Raw genomic sequence first — 13,079 nt, forward strand, 5'->3', positions numbered from 1 at the left:
ACGTGCTCATTTGTGAGGCAGGAGACCGCTGGCTAATAAAGCATCCGCCCCCGAACATTTCCAGGCTTCATTTAACCATGTTAAACTGATCAAAAGCAATCGCTGCTACATAAAAACCTGAATTTGCTCAAAAGCTACTGACTGATGGCCTCTCCCCAGAGAGGTGGGAGAGCAATGAGACTGGGTCCCTGTCTCCACAGCTGCCCAGGGTGCTCATGCAGGCCTGGGCTCTGGTCCTGCCTCCAGCGTTATTGTCTGGGCGCCTCTGGCCAGGTCCCTCCTCCCTCAGCAGCCCATCCTCTCATGGTCCCCACAGCTAAGCTTCCTTCCTGGTTCTCAGGGCTCCTGTAGGCGCTCTCGGCCCCCTTACATCTGCCTGGGCTTGTCTTCCAAAGTACATGTCTGAAGAAATGGCCTTGACGTTGCCAAACTTCTTCTGGGCTTCATCCGTACTGTCAACGGGCTCATAATCCGGCTTCCGGCGAGCACTGGGTCTACAGGGAAAACCAGCCAGAGTTGGTCACACCACGGGTGGTGAAGCAGACTGGTTCACACCTCCACTTGTGTGGAGTCCCCCATCTCAGCCAGGTTAGACAACACCGCCCACACTGTCCATCACACAATGGATAAACTGCATGGGGCACAGGACATCCCAGTTACCGGGGCAACCTCGGGTTACACGTGCAAAGTTCCTTGGTGTGGACAAGAAATATGAGCTCCTCTTCCAACTGTGGAGGAAGTGCTTCAACAGGAGAGCTGTGGAGCGGAGGCCACCTCAGCCTGAACGGCTATAGTCAGGCGACCGTGGAGCTCAGAGTTCAGAGGCAAGGCTGGTTACAGGACGACCAGCCCACGCGGTACCTTCCCACAGGGGAAGATTAAAACAAAACAAAACAAAAAAACAGGATGGCAGGGGCCAGGGGCTGAGGACAGAGCAAGGGACTTGGGAGCAACAGAATGTCCTGAGCTTGTTCTTGGTGGTCATGGCTGCGTGTTAGTCAAAATGTTGAGAACCGTGCCAGGTGTGGTGGCATGAGCTGAAATCTGAGACAGAGGCAGGAGAATCTGTGTCTGAGGCTAGCCTGGGTAACACAGTGAAACATTGCCTCAAGATAAAACAGTAAAATTAAATCCAAAAGGGCGTATGTGTAGTTCAGTGTAGTGTGCTTGCCAAACATGCTTCAGGTGCTGGGTTTAATCCGCAGCACCACACTCCCCACCCTATAGACAGCACCCACACACTCATACACATGTGCACACTCTCCCACATATCCCTAGCACCACACATACATACACATGGATACACACCCACATACAGACAGCACTCCCCCATATACACATACATATACACCCAGAAACATATCTTAGCATCACACACACACACACACACACACACACACACACACACACACACACACACACACAAAAATGAGACCAAATTACAGAACCGTTTCCAAGGAAACAGGGACCCTTACAGTTGGCAAATAGTCTTCAAATGGGGGAAGGTGACTCATTCATGAGCCAGGTCACCCTGACCTGTTGACTGAGAATCCCCAGGGAATCGCCTCACACCTGCTTTCTATCAGCCACAGGTTTCTGGCATGCACCCCCCAATGCACAGCCACTTCCTAAAGCAGCAGGACACTGGTGACCCAGCTCTCACCCACTGATCCTCTGACAGAGGACCTGGCTCCCCAGGCTGCAGCTCCCACCTGTCTGAAGAGCCTGTGCTTTTCATGGCAGGCTCAGGGTCTCTGCTGCTGTCTTTCTTCCAGTAGGAATCGGTACTGTCGTCCCAGCTAGAAAAGGAACTACCTCTTAACTCCATGGGGTCGTCAAAGTACCTGTTGGAACAGGAGGAAACGGTGACCAGGGAGTACTTACGACACTCACTCCTTTTGGGGTCTTTTGCTTCTGGGTTTGGGGGACCTGACCTCCCTTCCCAGTCATGTTCTGAGATGAAGGGCAGGCATGACACCAGCTGTGGCCAATGAACATGAGCTGATGTGAGGGTCTTCCCAGCAACTGTGTTCCAGCTGACCTTGCCCTCTGAGGGCTTCAGGGGAAGAGGTGGGCCCTTTCCTCTGTTGCAGCCTCAGGCTGCTGAGAATGCTACCCCCTTGGACAGCTGCGAGGTCATAGGGCAAAGCCCAGAGGCTGGTCGGCCCCTCAGAAGTACATGGGGGGGTGTCAGTACTAGATGGGGAGGGGCCGGGATACTCAGGTTCTTCTCAATAATGGCACTCAGTGTTCTGGAGATCACACTCATTGGACTCACACAGACATTCTTCATAACCTTATCTAGCCTGGAGAGGCATTGGGGTGCCTTTAAATTGTAAAAGTAGATGCCACCTGCATAGGCGCCCTGAGCAGTCCACACGTGGAGTCTTCCCAATTCTTTACTCACTCACAAGAGCCTCTCTGTGCTCTGGCACCCTGTAGGGGATACCTAGTCACTCACAGGCAATACTATGACAGCTAGTCTGCACAGCCATCAGTCCCATGCCAGGACTCCGCAGCTCTCCCCATCACTGACCTTCACCTAGCGTGGGCTTTGATTTCTGGGTCCTATTTCTCCATGAACTTTCCTTCATGCTGGCCCTCACACTGCACCGTCCTCACCTCTGAACACATCCCTGCAGGTCCCTAGGGAAAGCCTTTAATAGCACACTGTCCTGTCGTCAGTCACACCCTCCACCAAAGGCCGTTTGGACTCCATGGGGCTCAGCAAACAGTCCAGTTTCATTATTCTGAATGCACTATTATAATAATGCATCATTTATAATTTGGAAATAATGGAATTCACTATAAAAAACCATGCAAGGATATGTCCCCCTTGCTTAATAGAAACAGCACTCTTCCATAATTCATAATACGCAAGTCCTAATGGCTGATGAATAATTTGGAAGCAGTAAAAGCACTCTGTGGCACTGACATGCTGGCTTCCAGAGTGTGTTCACTCACCTCTGGTGCCAAAGCACCTACCCCAACCCTGCTCTGTCACTGTGGTCAAGTGAACTAGAGGGATGTTTCTGTCCCCAGATAACCTGCGGGTCACCATCTACATGGCACCCAAATCTTACTGCTCTACATCTAAACACCACTTGCCCCAGGTTTCAAACTGAAATTGGTCCCCGCCACAGTGGCACTTGGGACCCAACCTTCTGATTCAGAGAGGTCCCTGGAGGCTCCAAGGCACATATAAAGGTTGATCCTGACCGTAGACAGTACCAGGCTATGAGGCCCTGTACAGAAAGTCAGCCCGGTGCCTATCCACTCCAGGTCACTATCCACATGGCATCAAAGTTTTCTCTGCTCTATGTCTAAACGTCATTTGCCCCCAGGTTTCAGACTAAGTAACTGGTCTCTGGCATAGTAGCCTTTGAGCCTTCAGAACTGACCCTCTGACTGAGCCAAGAAGAGCTGTTTCTGAAGTCTCTAAGGCACACATAAGCCCCACATGAGTTCCTCCATGACCTGAGGCTGTGGGGATGGGAAGGGTCCTACTTAGCAGGCGACCTTACCCAGAACCCTTTCTCTCGCCAATACTGCTACCCAAGCACAAAACTGGTGCTCCACGAAAGTAATTCTGTCTTTTCCTATACCACCCTCCACGGGCATCCCTAAGGAGCAGGGAAGTCCGCAGTGGGCAGGGAGAATGCAAGGGTCCTCAGACCCCAGCCCAGCCCTCATCAAAACTGTACGTGAAATGACCTGAGGTGTGCTTTCCAGGGTCAGGCACACACTTGAATTTCTCCTGTGTAACAAGTATTTTGGTTTTCTCAAGTGGCACAGTATGGACAGACCCAAGTATGCTACGGAAGCCTATGGAGGCTGGAGGGGGCAGGCAGGAAGGCAGGCAGTCTCTGACTATGCCAGCAAGGAGCCATGAAGCAGCCAGCGCTTTCTAAAATACTGGGACTCAAGTAACTCAGAGCTGTGCTTAAAAATAAGGAAAGAGCTGTTTGCACAATTGCTTACCTAGAAGCTTGGATAGGCAAGTCAACAATTTCACAGTTGACTCTAGATAACATAGCCTATGCCTGTTCTACCTATGACAGCCATGTCTTTGGCCACGTGACACCAGGAAGCCTGTGTGACTGTGGCAACACCGTCATTGACGGAAGTGTCCCATCCTCACCAACTCCAGATGTGAAAGGGTCTTTGGTGTGGTTAATGCAGCTGCCCAACTGGCCCCTCACTGAGCACGTCTCTGGAGGAGTTCCTCGGCTACAGCAGAAACTAGGCACAGTAGAGCCGTGCACTCTGTTGGTAGTGCCTCAGCTTTTCCTATGGACCCTGCAGGGCAGGCACCACCAGGATCCTTCCCTGACAACTGAGGAGGCTGCAGCCTGGAGCATTTTACTAACCTGGCCGTTTCTCTGCAGTTTTACTGTGGCACAGCCAGCACTTAACCCAGGCTACTGGGTCTCTGAACTTACATGTCATGTCAAAGCCATCCCAAGTTCCTGTGAAGTCAGCTTCTGGGCAACCCTATTCAAGATGACACTTGTCCTCACCACATTCAGCCTTACGCCAGTTACATGCTTTACCCCAGCAGACAGCAGACACAAAAGAACAGAACCAGGCTGTCCTAGTACCATGGGATCCCTTCAGAGAACAGTCATGGCCTTCATGAATAAATACACACACAAATGCGATTTCACACTGGATTCTTCTGGCAGCTCTCAGAAGCCAGTGTTCTAACACAGAAGCTGCTCAAGGTCCGGGCATGCTCCAGTCTTTGCCTTGAAGACAGGACTCCGCCTCTCCACTCCTCAGTACAGAAACATCTGGCCTACCTCTGACTTTAATCCTTAGCTGCTGACTGTATCAACAAACACTTTCCTAGTTGTAAACACTGCCCCTTACACTGTCTCCCAGCCTTTGGTCCTACACATAGACTTGCATCAGCCAAAGCTTTCAAACAGTGCCAGGCACCGATCTGTACTGGCTCTTAAGTGTTGTAGAATATTATTTTAAGGTGTGTTACTTTTGTTTATGTTGCATTTGTTTAACTCTGTAAAGCTGCGTTACTTTGCCTGTCTAAAACACCTGATGGTCTAATAAAGAGCTGAATGGTCAATAGCAAGGAAGGAGAAAGGATAAGGTGGGGCTGGCAGACATAAATAATTGATAGAAGGAGCTATCTGGGAGGAGAGGAAGAAGGAGCCAGAGAAGGAGGAGGACATCAGAGGCCAGCCACCCAGCTACACAGCTAGCCATGGAGTAAGATCACAGAAGAAAAGGAAAAAGCCCAGAGGCAAAAGGTAGAAGAGTAAAGTTAAGAAAAGCTGGCTAGAAACAAGCCAAACTAAGGCTGGGCATTTATAATTAAGAATAAGCCTCTGTGTGTGATTTATTTGGGAGATGGGTGGCGGACCCCCAAAAAGTAAAGGAAAAAACAAAACAAAACAACCAACAACTTTTAAGGCCAGCCGCTAATGCACCCATAGACACAGCTAGGCTCAGACCACCTGGAGCTGGAGGTGAAGTATGACTCCTCTGGGTCCTCTTGGTACTTCCTCCTTGGCTTTGCCAGTGTAGGTGACTCCTGCTCGATGGTCTGCATGTCTGAAGTCACAGAATGGGAGATGCCACTTGGGGACAGAATAAAAGAGGAAATATTACATCATTGGCCTCCTAAAGGCTTTTGTCTTATCAAACAAAAGAATGCTTTAAGCTGATCTGGAGGGCTGGGGAACCCAATGTGAACTAGAAGTCATTCTGAGGGTAGGACCAGGAAGAAGACAGCCACAATCTTGGGGTGTGTCGGGGGCATCCACTCCAGTGCATACTTCATGGAAACTCAGACCCATTTCCTTCTCTCCAAGAACCATGTGTGCCATCACACACACACACACACACACACACACACACACACACACGTCTCATTGTAGCCTAGGCTAGTCTTAAACTAGCTATATAGCCCAGGTTGGCCTTGATGTTGCTGATCTTTCTGTCTTTAACTCCTGAGTGCTAGGATTAGAGGCACGCACCACTATAATCAGCTTTATCCCTAACTATTTTGTTTTTGTTGTTTGTTTTGAGACAGACAGGGACTCTTGTAGCTCAGAATGACCTTGGGTGAACCCCCAATCTTGGTTTCTATGGTGCTGGGGATCCAACCCAGGGCTCTATGCACATCTACCCATGAAGCTCCAGCCCCAGCCATAATATACCAAATACCAAAGCAAAGCCAAACAACTAGGAGGGAAAGGCACCAAAGAAACGCCTCCGAGGTTGAAACGAGCCCCTGGACCCCTTCACTGTGAGCAAAATGCGCCAGGCTGAACCGGCCAAGCGGACCTACCTCCGGCAGCTTCCAAAGCCCATGCCCAGCCTCTCGGCTTCCACCTTCTTCTGGCCACTCAGGTTCAGTTTTTCATCCTTCTTCATGTGAATGTCAAGATCCTTGTAGGCCAATCGTAATGACGAGACACTGCTGGGAAAAGCACACGCTCACTAGTTCAGCTTTAAAAACCCACTGCTACATTAAAACCACAGGCAGGGTGGAGACATGAAATTCCTCCTCCTGCTTCAGGCGTCCCTCTGTCCTCCTCTAGGCAGCCCACCTGACAGAACGCTGCCTTCAAGTCTTTCTCAAATACAAGTTCAGGCTGCTCTTCTCATTGTCTGGTACCATACAGAGTGCCTCGGTTCCTTCCCACCCAGGATCCTTCCTTTGACTGACATCTGATGACACTTCCCTGAGACATAACAGTGTGTGAGGTTAGTAAACTTGTCTACTGCGTCATTTAAGATGAAAATATTGTCACTCCAGGAGATCTGTCGCTCTCTTCTGACCTCTACAGGCACCTACACAAACATGCAAACTCTCACATTCAGAAAGACAGCACACATGCAATTAATTTTTTTAATTTAAAAAGATAAATATATATCTAAAATTCATTTCATAAATATATAAATCATTAGCTGCAGTTCAAATAATTTCCTGTACTGTCTCTATTTATCAGGCTACCGAGAACATTTGAAATGGACGGTCATTACCCACCCAGCCACTGTCTCTAGCTTTAAAACCATTTTATTGTTGTGTGTGGGATAGGGCACATGTATGTGGCATGTATGTGTGTGGAGGTCAGAGGACAACTTATGGAGTCAGTTCTCTCCTCCCACCAAGGGTTCCGGAGATTGAACTCAGGTCATCTGTGAGCCATTCCATGAGTCCTAGCCATACCCCGATTTCTATTAAAGAGGGTACCACTGGGCCTGGAAGTTGTGTGCACATTGCCCTTGCTCCCAGACTTCCACGAGTGCAAGCTGTACCCAAGCTCATATAGAAAGCTATGCCCCAGCAGCAGGACACTCGGTGCCGTGAGAAGTGACAAGCCTACCATCTGCCTCCCAAGGCCCTGGACAGCACCAGGGACCCGTCACCAGGGAGCCATCAGAACCCGGTGCAGAGGTGACTCCTGTGACGAGGGAGGCAGGAGACACACCAGGGAGACTCTACTCCCGTTTTTGCTCTTTCCTTCTTGTAACGAGACGTGGGGGTTTCTCGGGTCAGCTCTGACCTGGCAGGTGTCTCACTATCATCTTCCTTAGCAAACCAACAGGGAAACACCAGCTTTCTTTCAAGTCACGATCTCATAAACTGCAGCAGCAGCAGCAGGGCCTGGAGATGAACGGAAGAACTAGAAGACCCCGGGAGGGGCTCTCTGAGGACTCCTGACAAGGGGCTCTCCTCGCTCACAAGCATGGGCTCTCCGCTCTGCGAAGGCTGGGCTGTAGGATGCTCACAAGCCACCAGCGTAGCCAGTCAGGACAGGGCTGCAAAGGGCCTTAGCTTCACAGTGTGACTGTGCGGGACATGCTGACTCTTCACTGATTCTTGAACTGTAACTACTCACAATCACTAGAAACATCAGCTTCCAGGCTTTACCCTCTTTTCCCTGGTGAACACAGAGCTGGGATAGGGTGAGACAGGTCTGCACAGCAGTGACAGGCGGTCAGTCACATGATGTCCTGGAGAAGGGCAGCAAAGCTGCCAAACTGGGTTCCCGAGTCAATCATTCTTCCCCTCCCCACCATGCACCTCTGCACAGAGGCTTTCTGCATGTCTGGCCAAGGCTCTACCCCTGTTGTGGGATAGCTGTGCACTGTGTGAAGACGTGTTGCTGTGATTAGTGGAATAAAAAGCTGAATGGCCAATAGCTAGGCAGGAGGTATAGGCGGGACTTCTGGGCAGAGAGAGAACTCTGAGAAGAAGAAAAGGCAGATTCACCAGTGAGACACAGAAGAAACAGGATGTGTAATATGGAGATGGGGTAACGAGCCACGTGGAAGATCATAGATTAAAAAAAAAATATGGGTTAACTTAAGTTATAAGAACTAGTTGGTAACAAGCCTAAGCTAAGGCTGAGCTTTCATAATTAACAGTAAGTCTCTGTGTTGTTATTGCGGGCTGGCAGCCCAACAAGAAAGTACTACTACACCCACAAGCTGCAAGCCAAGCCCTCATTAATGTGTTTTCAATGAATCCTAAGGACAGACACATGGAAGGTGGGTGTGGCCAGCATCCCATGCTAATCTCCCTGTGTCCTGCTTCTCCAGCCTCCTGAGCACACAAAGGAGGGTGTGGGTGTACCCCACAGCTCTTATCTCACCAGGCTTTTGAGTTTACAAGTCCCAGCAGCACAAGCAGAGTCACTTCCAAACAGCTGAGCTAACCTGTGTCTGCCCTGGTCAGAAAGCAATGAAAAGAGAAATTCAAGTCTGACACTCCATACCTGTCACAGAGAAAGTCTGTCTACACAGGTCAGTGCTGCCCCTGGCGTTCTGAGAGCGCAACAGGGAAATAACCATCTCAAACCATCTGGGCTTAGCTGAGTTTCACTCAGCTAACCAACACCAGCACGAACAGGAACAAGTCGCGCTGGCCAAGCACCTACTGTGTGCCAATTGACTGACTGAACTCCTCCTGTGCTCCAGGATTTCAATAAATGTCATCTGTCATCTAAAGTGTACCTTGAAAGAACCTCACAAAACAGGGTCATTTATTTTGCTCATTATACAATGGACGGCAATTCCAGCTAAACAGATAAAAAACACAGGAAGACAAGAGACCCCACAGAAGACAGTCCACACAGAAATAAGACTCCATGGAAGACAGTCTACACAGAAACAAGACTCCACAGGAGGTAGTCAACACAGAAACAGGACCCCACAGAAGACAGTCCACACAGAAATAAAACAGAACAGGAGACAGTCCACACAGAAGCAAGTACCACAGAAGATGGTCCACACAAAAACAGGATATCACAGGAGACAGTCCACACAGAAACAAGACTTCACAGAATATGGTCCACACAAAAACAAGACTGCACAGAAACAAGACTCTTCAGAAGACAGTCTACAAATACATGAGACTCCACAGGAGACAGTCCACACAGAAGCAAGACTTCACAGAAGACAGTCCACACAGAAGCAAGACTTCACAGAAGACAGTCCACACAGAAGCAAGACTTCACAGAAGACAGTCCACATAGAAACAAGACTTCACAGGAGACAGTCCACACAGAAGCAAGTACCACAGAAGATGGTCCACACAAAAACAAGACTGCACAGAAACAAGACTCTTCAGAAGACAGTCTACAAATACATGAGACTCCACAGGAGACAGTCCACACAGAAGCAAGCATCACAGAAGATGGTCCACATAGCTCCCCGGCCAGTGGGGGAAGGGATTGCCTGGTGTGACAGTCTGAGTTGATCTCTGAAGCCCACAAGGTAGAACTAGAGAACCTACTCCTGCCATGTTGTCCTCTGACCTCCACACATGTAGTGACTCTGTGTGTGTGCATATACACATAGATAGATACATTAAAAGAAACAAAACCAATGAACATAAAACCCAGGGCCCTGCTGCCTTTCCCTCTGCTCTGGTAGCATGTGCTCTCCCTCCGCGGCCTCTACCTGTGATCTGCTTGTTGGACATCTCCTATGGGGAGAATCACACTCTGTGTAGTTTTGCGTGTGGCTTCCTTTTTTGCTTAAACTTTCAATGTACATCCGTGTATTCATTCTTTTCACAGCTCAATCAAATCGCACTGTGAGAACACACCACATCCCTTATTCACAGGAGACACGTTCAGGTTCCTTCTACTCTGCTATGAGGACGCATGCCATGTGAATGCTCTCATGTGCTGTCGGCAAGTGCTCCACAACTGAGCTACAGCCCAAGCCTCAGCTGCTTTCCCATTGCTACCAACAACACGACAACTGCTTGTGTCCTACCCACATTCCTGACAGTCCTTCTGTGCTAGGCAAAGACTGCAGACCCTCATGCATGCCATGTGGGTCCTGTGCCACTGGCCCGGTGGTTATCAACCTTCCTAACATTGCAGCCTTTTAATATGGTTCCTCATGTTGTGGTGACCCCCAACCATAAAATTATTTTCATTGCTACATCATAACTGTAATCTTCCTACCATTGTGGATTATAATGTAAATAGCTGTGTTTTCCGATGGTCTTAGGCAACTCCTGTGAAAGGGTTGTTTGACCCCCAAGGGTTCGAGACCCACAGGCTGAGAACCTCTGCTCTAGCCTGTCTTTTCTGTTGCCTTCCTGGATAAGAAGTGGCGTCTCCCTGACACTCTGCCGCACCTGCCCTTCCTGCCCATGGCTCTCCAGGGCCCACTGCTGCTCCCCAGAGCCACCAGTCCTGTCCCTTCTGACCCACATGCCCGTGTGACACACACTCAGGAAACTACACCCGGCGTGGCACGCTCACCCAAAATACAAGGTGTTTGGAAAACAGCGCAAGTCAACCACAGACAACTCCCTCCCGACAGAGTCAAGGAAGCAGAAGAGGCTCACAGGGACTCCTCCTTGGGTGCGGCCCTGGCCAGGCCTTCCTGCTCCTTCCTCTTGTCCACAGCCTGGGCTTGCTTTTCGATCTCAGTGAAGGATGCGTTCGTCAGCTTCTGGGCTCCCAAGCTTCCTTTTTTGGCTCCAAGCTGGAACATATGTAAGATTTTATTCTACCCAGAGTTAAAACCTGTAACTGCAGCTGTAGACTCAGACATCCCTGGCCTGCTGGGCCTGTGACAAGCATTGCCTTAGTCCCCTCTGTGAGGCTGGCAGTCTGAAGGAAGTGCATAGAATTCATGGGATTCAAGGCAGTAGCCAGGACTGCCTAGTGAGGGGAGCAGGGGAAGTGGGGGTGCTCCCACCCCAACCCCTGCCTGCAGGGGTGACACTGCGGCACTGGCGGAATGGAGAATTCTTCATAAAACCACCCTCTGGTCCTCACAGGACAGAGATGTCCCTCAGAATCACCAGCAGGAGAGAACTCTCAGGGCATTTCAGTTGCAAGTTTTTCCATTTGGTCACAGACAGAAAACAAGGTTTTCTGAAAATACCAAGTATAATACTCATTGAACAGAAAAGCCACATTTATTATATTATGGCTCAAAATAAGTAAGAATACTCTCTGATTAGGGTGAGATAGGATCCCAACATAGCTTTTTTATTTTTCTTTCTTTCTTTTCTTTTTTAAGACAGAATCTCACTATATACCCCTGGCTGGCCTGGAACACACTCTGTAGACCAGGCTGGCCTCCAACTCACAGAGATCCACGTGCCTCTGTCTCCTGAGTGCTGGGATTAAAGACATGTACCACCATACTAGATTATGAAAGCCAGTACCATGTGCAATGAGTATATTCCAGTTAAAAACAAAGCACAGGATCTCTAGTTTTATAGCCCGCTACTGTATTTTTTACATAATATAATACTCACTCCTTTCTTTGCTTGATTTGGTTTCTTTTTTATAATAGATGAAACTTCTGTCAAAAATAAATAAATAATAAAGAATCAGAAGGTAGAAATCATACATCATTTTCCTAGTCTAGTGTGTCTTATAAATAAGATGCCTTGTCTATGGTCTAGAAAACTCGGGTCTCGGCATGTTCTCAGGTTGCCAGCACTTCATCAGTATGGAGTCAGGGTACAACTGTACATTACCCCAACTCAGAGCTCTGAGTTCCATACTAGAGAAACAGAGTCTGAGCTTGTCCCAGGACCTACTTTTCCACAAGCATTTAAAAACACTCTTCTGGGGCTGGAGAGATGGCTTAGTGGTTAAGAGCACTGCCTGCTCTTTAGGAGGTCCTGAGTTCAACTCCCAGCAACCACATGGTGGCTCACAACCATCTCTAGTGGGATCTGATGCCCTCTTCTGGTATAAAGTTGTACATGCAGATAAAGCACTCATACATAAATAAATAATAAAACCTTAAAAAAAAAAGAATTAAAAAACACTCTTCTGTGAGATGGTTCAGTGAGTAAAGGTGTTTGCTGCTAAGTCTGATGACCTGAGTTCGAATCCAGGACCCATATGGTGGACTCCTGCAAGTTGTCCTCTGATCTCCAAACACATGCCATAACATGTACCCCACTCCGCAGATAAATAAAATGTAATTAAAAATAATTTTAAAAGGAAAAAAACTCTCCTATTGAATTATATGCATCAAGAACTCTAAAGCACAGCTGTCACCCAGGTGAGAAGAGGCCTGGGCTTGGGGTCCTTTCTCTGTGTGACATAGCTTGATGTCAACTCTTCAACACTTACTGTCCTGCTCCCCCATATCTGCAAGGTCCCTGGACCCCTTTCTTGGGGGAACCATTTTTATCACACTTCCTTATCATACCTAAAGCACTGTGACACTCAAAGACTATATGGTTATGTTATGTTCCAAAGCACCTGAGAATCCAAAAGTCCCTCTCTTAAATAGGTGAGAACATGTGACCTTTCGATGTCTGACATAGAAATCCAACACCCTTAAATAAACAGTCTGCACAGATACAGATTGTACGTGCCTATTTTGTTTTGTTTTGTTTTCAGAGTCCCTCTCCAGGAGGGTCCACTGCCCCCGCCTGACCGCAGCAGGATAGTGCTGTACATTTCAAGCTGACACTGACCAAGGTGCCTTTGCTCTGAGGCTCTCCCCCAGGGCCACCACCCTGCCTTCTCATTTACTCACTCTCCAGGAGGCAGCTGAGAGTTCCTTTATCTTTCTCAGCAGAGAAGCCAGCCTGCTCCTGTGGTTCCTTT

The 13,079-nt window shown here is 48.7% G+C and overlaps 1 protein-coding gene across 2 annotated transcripts in view; it reads right to left on the minus strand.

Moving 5' to 3' along the window:
* Positions 1 to 13,079, minus strand: part of Arfgap3 (ADP ribosylation factor GTPase activating protein 3) — a 46,571-nt gene that overhangs the window by 6,290 nt on the left and 27,202 nt on the right. The window contains exons 8-13 of one of the 2 annotated variants that reach the window (XM_052748478.1): positions 11,765 to 11,811; positions 10,841 to 10,980; positions 6,314 to 6,445; positions 5,478 to 5,600; positions 1,713 to 1,844; positions 371 to 494 (exon numbers count right to left, since the gene is read on the minus strand). In XM_052748478.1, the coding sequence (XP_052604438.1) occupies positions 371 to 494; positions 1,713 to 1,844; positions 5,478 to 5,600; positions 6,314 to 6,445; positions 10,841 to 10,980; positions 11,765 to 11,811 (698 nt within the window). The remainder of the gene's footprint in view (positions 1 to 370; positions 495 to 1,712; positions 1,845 to 5,477; positions 5,601 to 6,313; positions 6,446 to 10,840; positions 10,981 to 11,764; positions 11,812 to 13,079) is intronic. The other variant, XM_052748479.1, reaches the window with a different exon arrangement.

The sequence above is a fragment of the Peromyscus californicus genome, unplaced genomic scaffold, assembly GCF_007827085.1.
Source record: "Peromyscus californicus insignis strain IS unplaced genomic scaffold, ASM782708v3 Scaffold_20__1_contigs__length_68692818, whole genome shotgun sequence".
NCBI lineage: Eukaryota > Metazoa > Chordata > Mammalia > Rodentia > Cricetidae > Peromyscus > Peromyscus californicus.